The sequence below is a fragment of the Neolamprologus brichardi genome, chromosome 7 (genome assembly GCF_056152115.1).
Source record: "Neolamprologus brichardi isolate AB-2024 chromosome 7, ASM5615211v1, whole genome shotgun sequence".
NCBI lineage: Eukaryota > Metazoa > Chordata > Actinopteri > Cichliformes > Cichlidae > Neolamprologus > Neolamprologus brichardi.
Window position 1 is genome coordinate 45,529,562 of NC_142110.1, and position 16,757 is coordinate 45,546,318.

General features: G+C 40.0%; 1 protein-coding gene across 2 annotated transcripts; it reads right to left on the bottom strand.

The window, feature by feature from the left end:
- Nucleotides 1–284: 284 nt before the first annotated feature.
- On the bottom strand, nt 285–16,142 carry sgsm1b (small G protein signaling modulator 1b). Of its 2 annotated transcripts, XM_006788891.2 has the most exons (25): nt 16,019–16,142; nt 15,876–15,919; nt 13,551–13,626; nt 12,654–12,816; nt 12,340–12,492; nt 11,959–12,026; nt 11,731–11,873; nt 11,503–11,634; nt 11,183–11,307; nt 11,022–11,089; nt 9,419–9,582; nt 9,182–9,311; nt 8,578–8,704; nt 8,432–8,496; nt 8,166–8,311; nt 7,564–7,692; nt 7,300–7,473; nt 7,100–7,168; nt 4,847–6,073; nt 4,629–4,753; nt 4,451–4,533; nt 4,230–4,339; nt 2,933–3,029; nt 2,668–2,835; nt 285–2,398 (listed from the first exon to the last, which is right to left on the bottom strand). In XM_006788891.2, exons 1-25 carry the CDS (start codon nt 16,023–16,025, stop codon nt 2,310–2,312), a joined length of 3,882 nt encoding a protein of 1,293 aa, XP_006788954.2. In that variant the 5' UTR covers nt 16,026–16,142; the 3' UTR covers nt 285–2,309. The 2 variants fall into 2 exon arrangements, with proteins under 2 accessions (XP_006788954.2, XP_006788953.2); XM_006788890.3 differs by lacking the exon at nt 16,019–16,142 and having other exon boundaries at nt 15,876–15,938.
- Between the last annotated feature and the right edge of the window lie 615 nt (nt 16,143–16,757).

Here is a 16,757-nt window from a genome sequence, read left to right on the forward strand (position 1 = left end):
TGTCATAATGTTATGTCGGCCCCCCTTTTGCTGACGGCTGATTTTGAGTTGTGTACTCCACTAGACCCCTGAAGGTATGCCCACTACCTGTAAGCATCTGGGTGTTGTTTTTAGGCAGACTTGAAACAAACTGACCCTATTTCAGACACGCAAATAAGGCACCAGAACAAAGAATCAGGATCAAAAATACGATCTAAAGTGGTTATTATTACAAACACTTTTACACAAGATAATCTGAAGATCAAAGCTCTTTTAACCAGAAAGAACACGCAGGGCACCTTAAATGCAAAATATAAGATTTTTAATACACAATAAATTAAGTATACTCAGTGACCATTTTAGAAGACAGAAAAAATAAAAATATATTTATTTCCATTGGCATACTTTTAGCTTTTGTTTCATTATAATCAGACCAGGCCCATATACAGACATTGTATTGCATTTAATAAATAAGTACTAGCTTAGGGGTTGTTTTTTTTGTACAGTAAGTCAGTTTCTTCTTAACACATTGTATACTGTAAATCTTCTGACAACAAACAGCAATACACAAACAGCAATACTCAGGCAAGATCATATGTAGACACATTAGCAGTGATATTAAAACACTGGAATTTAAGCCACAGTGAAACAGACGTGTGTGTTTTGGCTATTTTGTAACTGTAAGTGGCACCAATAAACCATATTTTCTGACTTGCCTCTCTCGGTATCGAGCTATATAGAGTATCTTGTGTTTATCTGCCGAGATTTTAAAATATTCACCTTTACACGTATACTCCCGAGCTCTTAAATCATTTCTCGTCTTAAGGCTAAACAAATGAAATCCACTATGACTGCAGCAAAAAAATGAACTGACAAAATCATCATTATCTACATGGCTACATACCACTGACCAGCTACCATTCATTTAAAAGTAAAAAGCTTATCATCAAGATCGCACTTTCCTCATAGCTGAAGTTAGAGCTCTGACATTCTGAGCAGCAGTGAAATAGTGATAATAATGAAGAGAAATGCCCGGGAAATGTTAAACTATTCGCTGCCTTTGGGGTTTTTTGGCATACAGAAACAATTTGGCGCGCTTTAAAGTCATGACAACCAAGTTCATCAGGGCGAGACAGAGTTTAACTCTGAAAGTGAAAAAGGGAAGTGCAGCGTGTGAAGGAAGCACAAACTGCCACCAGCTAACTACCTCTTTGAAATAACCACCAGCAGAAAAATTACGACCACGACTCTCTATATCACATGGAAGCTAAATCTGGTAAAGCTGTGTTGCTTTCAATTCAATTCAATTCATATAGCGCCAAATCACAACAGCAGTTGCCTCAAGGTACTTTACATTGTAAATTAAAGAAAGACAGTGAGAGGGAAAAACTCCCTTTTAACAGGAAGAAACCTCTGACTGTGGGAAATCCCTTTAACCAGTCTTTATCCTTTGATTTTATGCAAACAATAGCTGACGTGTTCAGCCTGAGCAGCACTGTGTAGTTTAAGGGAAGAAGAAGGAGGTTTTCAATGACAGCATGCAGGAGGAATACTAACTGGGATAAGAGACAACAGTTAAATCATCTTAACTAATGCATAGAGGAGGTGGGAGACAGGAGAGGAGACTATGAGAGCGTGACCAGCTGAAAGAGGAAATTGTGATACAGTATATGGAAACTATGTGCAATTACGAGGTGCTCCACAGAATCCAGGTCTGCATATCCTGCAATCTTGTGTGCATCAGAGGCAAACACTTATTTAACATAAGATAAGCCAGCCGGTAGAACCCTGCAACGTTTGCAAATCATCCCGTGACGCCAGGTACATCACTGAAAAAAAACTATTCAAGTGTATCACAAAATGTTTAACCATGGCAGCTACAATTTCAGCTAAGTAAATGACAATACTGAAAATATATTTAAGTGTATACAAGATGCATAACTTAACCGAACGCATTAGGGAGAATATCGATGCAGTAAAGAATTTGGTTGCTGTATCCCTGAAAAAATAGCAAATTTTAAGGCAAAATAAACAACATCCTGAAGCAGTTTCAACAAGGGTACATTCACTAAGTGACCAAAAACACTTTTAAGAATAACGTTACTGGCAATAACTGCATCTCCCAAAAAGAGAGAGGAGCAAGTGGTGAGAAGTTGTTTTACAACTTCCTTTGAATAACAAGCAGCTTTAATGATCGGTTATCTTGTCGGCGCTTTTCATTTACATCATTTCCTTTTCTGTGGAATATACGACAATAACATGGTTCGGTTGTTATCTCGGAGACAGGTTAGCACAAAAGAATTGTGGGTGTTAACCAGCAGCATCCTGCATCACTTGTTTTCTATGAGCGTCTGCACTTTGTGGACCAAGTCTCGGGCCATCATCAAGACCTGGGGGACGTTGTGTCTCTCGGCCATTTCTGAGAAGAAAAAATGTATTTAGAAAAAATTTACAGATACAATTAGGAACACTGATAATATTTAAAGATTTAGCGTTCCTTTAATATTCAGTAAATACTGATATTTCACAATAAAAGTCACAAAATAAAAAACATATTTTTATAGAAATCTCTGCGCTTTAACCAGCTGCTTAGTTATTTTAATTTAACAGTGATTACAAGTGAATACTGGTAAACTTGATTGTTTTTCCTTTAGCATTGCTTCACTCGCTTTTCACTTTATTTCTTACCATTAAAGAACTTGATGATGTCGGTAAAGTCCATGTTATTTTCCAGGATGATGTCTCGATACATCTCCACAAGTGCCAAAGCAATGAAGAGCACAAAGTGCTCAGAGGAGGTGTGCTTGGCTGCCCAGATGGTTTCCCACACAGAGAACACATCATCGTAGACCATTTCTGTTCGCAAAAGACCGACAAATCAGATTATATTCGCTGTCACGAGAAAGTCACGGTCGATTCAAGCAAACAATATGAGGCCTGCGTTTCGCATCACCTCTCTTGAAGTCAAGAAGAAACCAGCGATAACAGAAGTAGAAGTGGGTATAGTCTCCATTCTGTTGCATCAGTTCAAACAGCTCAGAGTCCAGGATCTGTGATATGTAAGAACAATATAATGTTATCATTATCCTACACCTGTATGCATGCATTTGTTGTTATAATTCAGCCCATACTACACTACTGGATCCCTGCTGCTGGAAGAAAATACGGCAATAAGGAACAAAGAAATAACTGGGTAATAAAGGGGAACAGAGAAATCACTTATATTGTGGCTAGTCTAACTAAGTGGTGCAGTGCTGGGAAACAATACTGAAATATATAAAAGTAGTTATAATTATCATCCTGTTTTTATCCAGGTTAAAGTCTCATTTTTCATGAGAGACCTATCCAAGGGGCAGCAGAAGTTACATTAAATACACTGCACAACAATATAATAAGTAAAGAAATAAATACAACTTATATTCACTACAGACAAGGGAACACAAACATTTTTACTGCATAATAAGACAGTATTACAACCCATATATCATGCGTATTAATTTCTATTTTACTATACTGTATGAAATAAACATATTCGGTAAATTCATTAATATGGAAAATGTGTTTTAAGCATATTGGTATTTTCACCATAGCTCATAACAGGTACAATAGGTTAGAAATCGAACAAGTCTTTTTCATATCTGCAAATGCTGTGATCCAAGGTTCCAAAACTATAACATAATTAAATTAAAACACACAGTGTCGATGAGTATGTGGACAATAATACAACTTATAATTTAACCTATTCATCTTACAGCAATGTATTTGAAGTTAAACAAAAACATATGACTGAAAGCATGAGACAAAAACACTTTGCAATCAAAAGACACTGAATGTAAATACAGAGGCTTTAAATCAAGGTGCAAACCGCTGGTTACACTTATGCAAAAAGTCTTTACTTGTGTTTACTAATAATGTGACTGCTGATAGAAGTAGCAGTACACGGCCACACTCTGTGATCAGATTTAGCCAATTGGTTTGAAAAATCAACAGTGATTGTGTACTGTATAAAATCTGTTGGCCTGATTGTAGACGTAGGTGGACCGATGTAGATGTTATAACCTTAAAGTATGTATGTAGGATGTATACAGAATTATTCTACCCTCTGACAGTGAGGAAAACCTCTTCTTGTGTGCCTACATTTAAGTAACAGCAGCAAGCTGTAACAATCTTAGTAGGCTTAACCATTCAGCAAAATTACACTGTTTATAAAATGTTTATATGATTGTATGTGTGGAAAAATGTCCACTTACCTGGATAAGTGAGCGCATATTGGCAAAGTGAGAGTCCATGGCACCCCCGTGAGGAAAATTCTGGTTCATTCTCTTCATCAGTTCAGTGAAGCAGCTGAACGCCATGATCTCTGGAAAGCCCCAAACACATTTACGAGTTGTTCCTCTAGTAAATCATGTGAAGCTCTGCAAAACCCATATCCGTAAAAAAAAACACATTGTACTTAAAAGGTTTTACCAACCATCATCCAGGATAACTAACAGAGGAGCGAGCAGATCACACATGCCCTGCACATATCCGATATCCAGATGCTGCCAGACGTAACTGCAAATAGAAATAGATTTTTATTTTTGCGTTTCAACCTTGTGCATTAAAATAAACCTCATATACAGATTATTGGATATAGATTATCCATTTACCTGCACATTATGTTACGCAGCTTCTCCAGATTCTCAGTGGTGAAGTACCAATAAGTTCTATCACAACGTCTGACATCTTTGTCAATACGATGCAAATTGATCAAGTACATATCCATTGTTTCTTGCTGCAGGAATAATAACAATGCTGAATTCAGTTACTGTATGATAACAATTAAAAGACTTCCTTTGAAGTTCTGTTTGCCGTGCGTAACACTTACAGAATAGGTTTGCTCCTCTGAGGACTCATCATATTTGGTGACTCCTCCCACCTCTGCAGATTCTGGTTCAGTGAGCACATTGTCTATCTCGGGCTCCTCTTCTGAAAGGCCCAGATCTGTGCCTTCAGGACTGGTATTACAAGCTGTGTCCAGATGGTGATCTAGGGCAAGATCCTCAGATGCCATTTTCTCTCTTTGTGCCAGGGAGACAGGGGGCGCAGCAAGCCCTGCCAAAGGCCTGGTTTTGATGTCCTCTGAGGTCACGTATGTTATCCCTGCAGGAATGTCCTCCATTTCCAGCGCAGAAGGAGAGTCATCCGAATCGGCTGTGTCTGGAGACTGCCGGGACTGAGACGACAACGAAAGCGATGCTGATTGAAGAGCATTCAGCACTTGTCTGACTGGAGAATTTGAACCAGGTTTCTCGAATGAAATCTCTGTAGCTTTTTTGGTTTCAACAAAGTCGCAGACGGCTGCTTCGACATCCTTTGTTTCTGCGTCTGTGTTTGAGGCCTTGATCACTTTTAATGGGATTTCATTTTTCTTAGAAATCTCTGGCTTTTTTTTGTTTAGCGGATTTGCATCTTTTTCTGCTGCAGGCGGACAAGATGACTCCACTTCCAGACTTTTGCTCTTGTGTGGCTGAAGACTTAAAGTCTGCCCAAGCGGAGGTGCTTGGAAATATTCATTATGAATCTCTGTTTCCAGCTTTAGAACATTAGTATTCTCTTTCAAATTAATATCTGTGTCAGTGGCTTTTGAAGCTCCTGACAGCCCGTGCTTCGTTTGATCTTTTTCCTCTACTTCAGTTTTTTGCTCAGCTTCAGATTTCTTCTTTGTCTCCTGAACCACTATGCTTTCTAAAATCGTCTCCCTCTTTCGTGCATCAGCCTCACTCTCGGCTGCAGGGTCCTTTACATCCTCCCCTCCCGATTCACATGTTGTCAGCTGAATCTTTACAGGCTGTGACTCAGCTGTAGGTTTCTCACTGCAGACCTCTAAGTTTTCTGCTGTTTGCTGAGAAACAGCAGACTCAGTTACAGGATGACAGTTGTCTGAATCTGGACGTTGGCTTGACAGATCGTTGGAGGCCGGGTCGGAGGAGGGAAGTTGTGGCTTGTCTGTGGTTCCAAATCCGATGGCCTTGCCTGCACCTCTGTGCTGTGCTTCTTCTTCAGCTCTGGACTCACTCTCAGCCTGATCCACTGTGTCGACCGATTCAAATACCTGGAAACCAAAGTAGTGAACATGTGATAAATTGTAAGAGAGTACTATTGAGATTGAGTGTTTTTAAGAGCACAACAGTGGTTTCCCATGTGTTAGTTTATTAACTGTAAATAAAAATCCCACTCTATGATAAGGCACACTTAAAAAAGCATGAACTGAAAGCTTCATTAATGGTCAATAAATCTCTAATGCATTATAGATCCATTATAAACCACTAATGGTAACAAATTATGGGCTCTCAGGCTGTAGGAAATCCCTTTGACTAGTCTTTATCCTTTAAACGAGTGGTAAGTGATTTCTAAACTATCAATAAAGGCTTTTTATAAAGTAGTATGCAAATTACAAACACTTGACGTTATTGCTAACAATGTTTTATTACACCACAACGACATGAAGTGATTTCTAATCCTTTGAGCATCCTTACATACGTACAGCAATCACAATAATCTTTTTTTATGTTGCATTATAAACTTGAATTCCTGCCTCCTTTAAATGAAATGAAGGACACTCATGATAAAAACACTGATGATAAAAGAGCAAGCTTTTTTCTCTACATAGCACAGTGCCACTAAGTCAGTCTGCCAGATGGTTAACTATTTTATCCCTGAATGAAATATCTTACTAACACTATCGCCTACATGATGAAACCTAATGACTTATCCCCCCAGTTTTTTCTTGTTACTGTGACATTGTTTTAGCAACCGTCTGATGGACTGCCATGAAACTTGATACAGACATCCCTGCCTTTAATATAGAGCCATTAGCTTATTATCTTTTGAAAAACTTAATTCCTTTTACTTCAATTTATCCTCAAAATACCTTAAACCAAATGGCAATCCTGCTCAAAAACAGCTTTGCTGCCGTTACTTTCAGCGATTCACAAGGTATGCTTTGGAAAGCAAGAATACAACAGCAAACAATATATAAGTTGTAGTAAGTGGGCTAATGCTTGGGGAAAAAATGAAACCCGGTATGGTGTCGTATCAGAAGTCATTGCTATGGAGATGATGATGAGAGAGGGACTACCTGTGCACTGCTGCTGGAGTCGCTCTGTGAGTGACTATTTTGTTGATCTGAGTTGCTACTTAGAGAAGACTGGAGTGAGACAGAGTATCACATGAGACAAAAACAGCAGAACTGTTAGCCAAGTTATTTTCTCACAACTCTTGAAATAGTAGGTGGTAGGTGTTACATAATGTGGATTTTTTTTGTTTGTTCAAACTTGCATCTGTACTGATGGTGGAGTCCCGCTGCACGGGTCCCCTTTCCACGCTGGCTCCGGATGAGCATCGGGCGAGTGCCTCGGCATGTTTCTCTCTCTCCCTCTGACGGACAATGGCCTCGCAACCCTGCCACTCCTTCATAGTCTGCTCGTACATGCACCGCATTTGCTCATCAATCTGAAGCAACAAGCATGTGTAAATAACTGGCAAAGAATAGATCGGGGCATGAGAAGATATCTTTATACTTTGAAAGCACATAAATAATACCTCCCGCCGGCATTTCTCACTCATGCTGAACTTATAATGTCCTAACAGGAAGGGCCAGACTTCTTTACGGAGTGAAGGGGCCACCCCACCAAAATACACCAGTCTGTGTATCTCCTTTTCCTCATAGGCCTGAAAGGGGAAGTATTTTTACTTTTGTGTCAGACTGAAATGGTAATGGCCTGCATTTGTATAGCGCTTTTCTAGTCCTTAAGGACCCCAAAGCGCTTTACACTACATTCAGTCATTCACACATTCACACACTGGCGATGGCAAGCTACATTGTAGCCACAGCTGCCCTGGGGCGCACTGACAGAGGCGAGGCTGCCGGACACAGGCGCCACCGGGCCCTCTGACCACCACCAGTAGGCAAACATGGGGTTAGTATCTTGCCCAAGGATATTTGGCATGCAGCCAGGAGGCAGCCTGGGATCGAACCACCGACCTTCTGATTAGTGGCTGACCTGCTCTGCCACCTGAGCTACAGCCACCCCAAATTGCTCACTAATGAAAGGAGGCATTTCACACAGGAACGAATGACTAGGACAACTAGTAATGACAACTAGGCGTTGTGTGATGGCTTGGTGTTTATGTATAAATCTTACAGAGCTGTCTTTGAGGAAGTTGCCCCAGACCTCCACAGAGAGGCCTCCTCGAGCATCACAGGGTACGCCGGGGTCAACAATCGTGGTGTTGACCAATGCGGAGAGGTGGGTGCGGACTGTGGACAGATGACGACAGTATGCAAGCCCTAGAGGGGAGAGATAAGGCTTCTCATTTTCAACCACTGTAATGAATTATTGATCTGCTGAACAACCCAACCAGAGCGATTCCTAAATTGCAAACACAAAGAAGATGTGATTATACTCACAGCCATAGAATGCACGGGAGATTATCTGGTATTTCATGGTGTCGCAAAGGAGCTTTAAGGGAGCCCTGGTAAAGTGAGAATATTTCAAACTTTGTCAGGTGGAATAATCAGAACGGTGATTTCAGCCTGACCATTGAAATACTTACCTTTCTTGGTTACAGCCATTAGGCAGAGAGCCATCAGATGAGCCATTCTGTGAGCAGGAGGAGCAGGAGGACTTCCTGGGGGCTGGTTGCCACATATTAACACCCTGATCCATCAGCTCTGGGGCCACTGCACAGCAAAGTGGCCCTTACTGCTACTGTTACTATTATCACAATCAATTAAGCAAGCAAAACCAGGAGCAGCCCTAACTGATTTGGATATTAAAATGAATTTCTGAAAATGATAAGAACTGATAATACATGGTGAAAAAAAACAAAAAAACAAGAGAGAGGATGGAGTTGCAGATGTGGCAGGCAAATTACTTTATGTCCATGCAAAGCCTCCTTATTGTCAATGGGACTTTAATGTGAAATGGAGACATGGACACTAAACAAGGAGGAAAAATATTATGGCTGTAACAGTTTCACATTAGAAAGGACTTAATTACAAAGACGAACACTGAAATAATGCCCGGGATTCATCTAAAGTGAACTGTTTGAAGTCAAATGACATATAAAGTAATTAGAACAGTTATAGATATAATCTTTGATGATTCTGTATTGCATTATCTCAGGGAGGCAGAATAGAAAGATTAAAGGCACTAACTGAACTCCATCTGATTGCCAGGAAAGAGGATCCGAAACACATAATCGGTTGCTTCATCGTCTTCCTTATCTGATACAGAATCACATGAACCATGTGGACTTCTCTTTCGCAGTTTGGGGAAAACCTTTCCCTACAAATGGAAATAGTATATGAAGAAAATATATCATAAATATTGGTAAAGTAAATATTGTAGCATGAAATGTTGAAAAATTATTTGAGCAGAGGTGTCCCGTTTACCTTCCCTCTCTGATTCCAGAGTGGCGGGTCTAGCTGCCCATGAGGTAGCAGGCCAGTCTCTAAGCATGTGAGAAACTGGAGCAAATGGCCTCCTTTAGGAAAGTGTAGAGGAGGTCTCTGGATCCCATCCTGGCTCACCAAAACGACTGTGCCTCCACTGTTCACTGGAGGTACCCACATGTGGGAGAAAAAATAAATAACTCGTGAAACTCATGTGACTTTATTTGGGAAATTAAAAACTATATCTGATTTTAATTTTTGCCGATTTTCACTCAGTGCGCCTCTGGACCAGTGCTAGCACAGCTGGGTTTTTTTTTTAGAGCGCTCCAAGTCTTTGAATTGTATTCCATTTTATTTATATAGCAACAAATCACTACAGCAGTCACCTCAAGGCACATTATTGTACGGTAGAGACCATACAATATGACAGAGAAAGCCCTAACAATCAGCCAACCCCTTTTGAGCAACAGTGGGAAGGAACAACTCCCTTTCAACAGGAAGAAAGCTCAGGCAGAACCAGACTCAGGGAGGGGAAAGCCATCTGCTGTGGGGGTGATGGGAGAAAGACAGGACAAAAAACACTGTGAAAGAGAGCCAGAGGTGAATAATAACTAATGATTAAACTCAGAATGGTGTATAAACACATACTGAGTCAAATAAAATGAGTGCATCATGGGAATTCCCAGCAGCCCAGACTCATTGGAGTGCAACTAATGGGGGATTTAGAGTCACCTGATCCAGCCCTCACTACATGCTTTATCAAAAAGCATTAGGTTTAAACCTAATCTAAAAATTAGAGAGGGTGTCTGTCTCCTGAATCCAAACTGGGAGTTGGTTCCACAGAAGAGCATCCTGAAAGCTGAAGGCTCTGCCTCCTATTCAACTATAAGTAGAGCTGTACTGCTCTATTGAGGTGATATGACAGGATATGGTCTTGTTCCGATTGTGTGCATTTATGCATCTCCTATTTTACTCTGGGCCTCAAATGTAAGCAAAACAAAAACAAAATCCCCTTCTGTGACAAACTCATCAGCCATTTATGTATCACTGATCACTGAAGAGGAGATATGAGTCTCCAAATACAAACCAGCAGCTTTTGCTTGAAGAGCCCACAGTGTTTAAGCCCCATCAGGGGTACATTAGGTCAGAAGTGTGACCGCGAGCATGCTTGGTATTTTTTTAGACATTCACAGGGTTGTGAACCATAACAATCTCCTCCCTGAGGATCACACTGTCATTACAGTTTTATCGTACAATCTGAAGGACAACATTCAGCCTGCCAGCATACCATAGCGCATCTTGCGCAAAGTTTTTTTGCAACACAAATGTCACCTACTACATGCCCTTCTAACTGGGTTTCTCACTGAATTCCCTGCAACTTTGTGCTTTCCCTAATTTAAAATTAATTTTTCCCTAAATTAAATTCAAATTATATTTTGACACACTGGAAAAGAACAAATATGGTTTCCAGGGAAGAATCTAAAACAAGGGGCTGCACTGCAATGCTGCATAAGGTGACAACTTTGAAGGGGAAACAGGCCTAAATTAAATTTTTAAATGGCACAACTTTGCATTGCATCCAGTACTTTAATAGGTGAGTTACCTTGCTGATGACAGTGGAGATACACAATCTCCTCCAAACGAATTGTCATAGCATAATCCCAGTAAACACTGAGAGAAACACAAATGGATATTGGTCAGTGAATAAACTTTGTAAACACAATATTTAAGTCTCAGTAGATTGGGCTCTTTTTTTTTCCTGACCTTTTTTCAGAGTCCAGCTCCCCAACATTGCCATTCATCAGTTGATTTGGTGTCCACTTCAGGGTCATGAGGTCTGCAGTTTGATGTAGAGAAAGGTAGCCTGGAATGGCCTCCATGTCATCTCTCTGTACACACAAAACAAAATGAACAAATCCCCACATGTGTTAGTGCTGTAGTATTCAGATCAGTTACATATAAACAAATTAACAGGAGGCATCACGTTTCCCACAGAGTAAGCAAGCTTCTCTTAATATTTTCTCTCTCTTAAAATGAGAACTAGTTTTGTATGGTTGTTTTGAAAAGGACAGGAAAATCCATACCGGCTGGACCAGGACATTGTTCTTCCCAAACAGAAGTGTGGCTCTGGAGTTTTGGTGAAGTGATTCAACATATTCCCTCACCCACATAAGAGGGCGATCATCCATGCTACCACTGGACTGTCTCTTTTGGATCTGTTAGGGATTAAGAGAAGAAAAAACAAAACAATTGCATACAGCCTACTGCTGGTTGTTTTTACAAGGAAGCATTCAATTTATTGACTGTCTAACCAAGGCAGGTCTTCTGGAGGGGGAATCCTGCCGACAGTGACCGCTGTGAATACGATGCCTCTGTACAAGCTCATCTGCAGATGGATCAGTCCAGAAATGGTCTGCAGTCTTAACCTTGGTGTACTCCAAAGCACAGGGGCCAACTGTAAAACAAGGTTAATGGGCTTAAAGTAGACATCCGAATAAGTAACTATATAAACTGACAGCACAGTAAAAAAAAAAAAGTACCCAATAGGGATGCAAGAATTGGTCCATCCACAGGATCCATCAGCATGGCTTCTTTGTCATAGAATGAACTGAAGCACACAATAATAACACAAGTATACATGCGGAAAGACCATAGCGTTAACACCAAGACTGTTTTTTAATTCATCCCCATGTTACTCATTGCATACCACAGCTCTCGATGACTTCTGTGCAAACAGATAATGTATTAATATTACCATAGAGAGGGTACAAATTAGAACACATGAGAGAAAGAAGCCTAAAAACTTTGGTAGTTACGATACATAGAAATCAGCTGCCTATGGCAAAAAAAAAAATGTGGCATTGAAAAGAAAAGACATTCCAAAGCCTCAAAAGGATTAAAAAAAAAAATGATAATCCTACCTGCTGTTTTCTACCAAGTACAGGACAATCTTATCTAGGAGCTTTTCCATCAGGGCAGTTCGAATCCACAGGTGTTTCAGCGCTTGAGGAGGAAGGTTAGCCAACTTGGACTGCCGACTGCGGTCAGTACTCAGTGAGGAATTGTTCTGCTTGCTAAAGCAAAAGAAGAAATTTACAGACGATGTCTGCATAGGCTCTTAAAATGTAACAGGATGAAACAGGAATGAAAAATAGCACAAAAGAGTTTATATATCGATATATATGAAAATAACTATAAGAAAGAGTCTGTGGTCTCCCACAGATAAAAGTTTCACCTGTTTTCAATGAGCTGTTCCAGCTCCTGGACCTTGTGACAGAGCTCCGCAGCAGGGGAAAAGCTTTTTGCCACCTTCATAAAGAGTGCCGCAACCTTATTACTGCACAGCAGGCCTGCAATCCTACGTTTCAATCCATGAAGCACACACGCCTCCACTACAGCTATACAAACACACATAAACATGCAGAGACTTAGCAAATATTTTATTTGTATTTATATAAAACATATAGGTATATAAATATATACATCTTTTATTTCAACTTAATCTAATCCATCTTTTATGGATTTGAAGTGGAAATGTTTGTATTTGGCCTAAAGCTTTATTTTTCTCTAAAAAGCATAGTACAACTCCCTTTTGTTAAAGGCCTCAGTCTCATGTTTCTTTTACAGAAACAGGCGAAAAGCAAGCACAGGTAGCTCAAGGAGAAATAGGCTGAAGTCAACACTGCCTACAGTTGCTAGGATATAAGTGTTGAGAATCATATGCGCCTCACTCCTTGTTAGTATCAACACCTTTGAAGGTTCATCCTTCTACTTTATTGATTATAAATAGATGCGACTAATGAAAAGAAATCATTAGGAACAGACTGCACAGGACCTTTGGGCACTGTGAGAATGAACTCGTAGGAGGTGATATGGCTTGACACAAAGTGAAGTCAGCCGTCATTCTGTACTGTAAATGTCAGTATGGATGTGGCGGACAGTACTGTACTATTTAAAACTGAATGTCTTTTATTAGATTAGATACAATACAGAAAACCTATAATACCTTTTTTAGTTGGAGGTAAAGATTATAGCTAAAAGAAAAGACATTGTTCATGTCATCGGCAATAATAACTGAGTAATGGATTGTAATAAAATATCTAATAAAAGCAGACAGTAGAAAAACATTTACCACAGAAGGATATAATATGGCTGCTGTCTGCATGCACAAATTTCCTCGTTACTGCCTCCTCCATAATTTGTTTCACCTAAAGGAGAGAAGTTCACCGTCAGATACGTCTTAATCAGTCTGACACAGTTACATAAGGTGATAAAGACAAAACAAGAAGCACAGAAGCAAGTGATGTTAGAAAAAGTAATGATGAAGCAGCAGTATGGCAACATAAGACATTTCCTACAAGCAGGTTATAGCATCCTGCTGATGTACGCTGCCAAAACTACCCAAACTACCAAAACTATAGCCTCATCTTCTGCAGTTTACAAAGCCATTGCAAGTGCTGTACAACATCCAACGTGCACTTCAAACTTCAAATGATTTTGCAATGTAAAGCACATGCAATTTCTGATCTCCTCAATTTGTGTGATTTATTGTAAGCAGTAAAAGAAAACTTTCAAGTTTTTGTTTACATTTTCTAGTGATTCCAAAAGGAATTGTTTCTTGATGTTTTCTACTTGCATTCCTAAACACATTCATCCATCCATCTACTTTTTTTTTTTAGCTTATCCAATTAAGGGTTGCAAGTAGCCTGTCTCATGTGTTGTAGGTTGAGAGGCTCTGTGCACCCTGCACACCCTGGACAGGTCGCCAATCGGTCTAAATAATCTAAATATATCTAAATAATACGTAAATATTTTAAATAAATTCACTAACAATTTATTAACACACTATACCAAACTGCAAAGTTTGCTATAAGCACACTTTTACAATATAGCTACAATCAAAGCAGCAGATAAATTTTTTTTTACATTTTTACCCCATTGTATGAATCAATTTCCAACTTCCCTGTATTATATGTTTCCAATAATCAACCTAGTAATAGCACTGTATAAAGTAAACACCCACACCTTAAAGCTATGTTTGTGTCATAAACAGTGATCTACAAGCCAAATGAGAGAAAAGCTTCAGTGACATCATCTGGGGTTGTTTGGTCAGGGTCGACAAAGCCACAGACATTACTGCAAAACTGTGTTTTCAGTTCAAATAACACTTATATACTGACCTTGAAAAAAAAAATCCGTGTTGCGCTCCATTTCACTTTAATAAATGTCATATTTTTGAACAAGCTTGTTGTCACAGCTGCAATTATGTTCAGGTTAAAAAAAAAAGAAAGAAAGAAACTGAGATGAGCATGATCATGACTACACTTTTTGAGCGCTGCATTTTCTCTGAATGTTTATTGTTTGGTCGTGATCCACAAAGTAGTCACGTCTGCTGCTAAGAAGCGTATCATTAAACAATAAAATGCACTAAATTTAAACTGATGCTCGGTGCCCTAGACACATTCTCCCATGAAATAAGATGAAAATCACTTCCATGCTTAAATATGGTTGTGCTGGAATTCTGCTGAATGTTCACAATTCAGGGGTTATTTATTGCTGCTGCAACCAGACCTCACGACTGTCCTGTCCTTCTCCTTCACATGAGTAAACAACATGAAAGGCACGCTTTGTATTAATTACCCATCTATATAAAGCAAAGTGAAACATTAAAATGCAGTTTTGTTTTTGTTTTTCTTAGATTTATATATCACAGCTAAGCCACTCCTTACTGCAGGATCCTGTATCAGTGCCTTAGGTTTTTGAGAGGCAATGAGTCACAGGTGAGGGGGAGAACACACACAGAGTGGGTCTAGAAGTACCCTGCTTGAGTAAAAGCTTCATATTTCTTTGCCTGCATGAGGAATCGTGGAGTCACTGTCCAGTTTATAAGGGTGGTGCATTGTGCTCACTGCTGCTTTCTCTGACTGATTTGCAAATACATTTAAACATATTTATGCTGTCATAACCTATATTATGGTAGCAAGAGAAGCTACTGCAAAAGCACCTATTAAAAACGCCAAATTAAGCAGATGGTTGGGTCACACCTTTAAATTCTGACTAACAGGGCGGTGGGTTGAAAGGAATATGCCAGAAAACAGGCTTAAACAATCTGTGCGTGGCTTCCTGATTGTGGTGGGTTTCTTCCACAATATAAAACCATCAGCATCATCAGTATTATCGTCATCATTACCATCACCAACGTCGTCATCACCATCTTACGCCAGTCCACCAGCAGTCACAAACAGACCGGTATCCTGCACAGCCCCACCGGCAGCCTAATTGCGTCTAATCACATTATGTAAAATAAACCGTCAGTTTTATCATAAACAGGCCTACGGTGGAGTCAGCCTTGATGAACGATAACCACACACACACACACACACACACACACACACTGAGCATATAGCGCCCGTAAACATAAAATGTGATGCGCGCAAATGAAATAAAATGCACCAACCTCCTTCTTCACATTGCGCAGCAGTTTCTGGCGCGTCTCGGCCTCTGCCACGGGAGAAAACATAATGAGTTATGCTGATCAGATGCTGTTTTGGAAATTGATGGTGATGCGCTCACGAAAGAGGGAAATAGCGGCGTCGGTACCTCCCATCGCTCCTGACAGGGTGCTTTCTGGACGGTCTTGACGGTGATTTAGGCAAGGCTGCTTTACAGGGAGAGTCAGTCCGGGATGTACGAGGTGTTCTTAACGACTACATCAAACCTATCTGCTACCTCACCGTGAACCACCACCCCTTTAAAGTCACAGTACCCTGTGCGTTTAATGTACACAACGACACAGTCCCCCCCCGGGGAAAAAAATGCAAGGTGCACTCACAGTCAAAAATCTATCTGTAAAAAAATACAATAAGAAACTTTTCCTAAAATGTTCATTGGCTGATTATTATTCATACAGGTAATGAATGAGTTGTGGGGAAATGTATCTTTTCAATCTTTTCAATCTTTTCTTTTCCCTTGCATTGTACAGAATGATCAAGGAAATGATCAATAAGAATGTGCCATCCCATGATATACAACACAGTGTTTCCAGTGTTAATTGGTGCTAGTGCCTTTTGCTTTGATAACAGCTGTTCGTCCACTGGCCTGTCAGGTGGAGTTTTCCCAGCAGTTTTGGGAGTTCTCACATATGTTGAGTTCCAGCTGGCTTCTTTTTTTCACTCTGCAGTCTAGCTCATCCTATCTCAAAGGGGCTTAAGTCATGTGATTGTTCACACCACCAACACCATGATCTCACTAAACACAAACCAAGCAGCCATGTACTGCTTCTGATTTGGAAACATCTTAGGCAGCACAAGAACAGAACAGCACAGTATACATACAATGT

Coding starts and splice junctions, on each gene's coding strand:
- sgsm1b (XM_006788890.3), bottom strand. CDS start 15,938: ATGTTTTCTCCCGTGGCAGAGGCCGAGACGCGCCAGAAACTGCTGCGC. Junction 12,493..12,653: donor GAACAGCTCATTGAAAACAG/GTGAAACTTTTA, acceptor CTTTTGCTTTAG/CAAGCAGAACAATTCCTCAC. Junction 11,635..11,730: donor CCTCCAGAAGACCTGCCTTG/GTTAGACAGTCA, acceptor AATCCCTAACAG/ATCCAAAAGAGACAGTCCAG.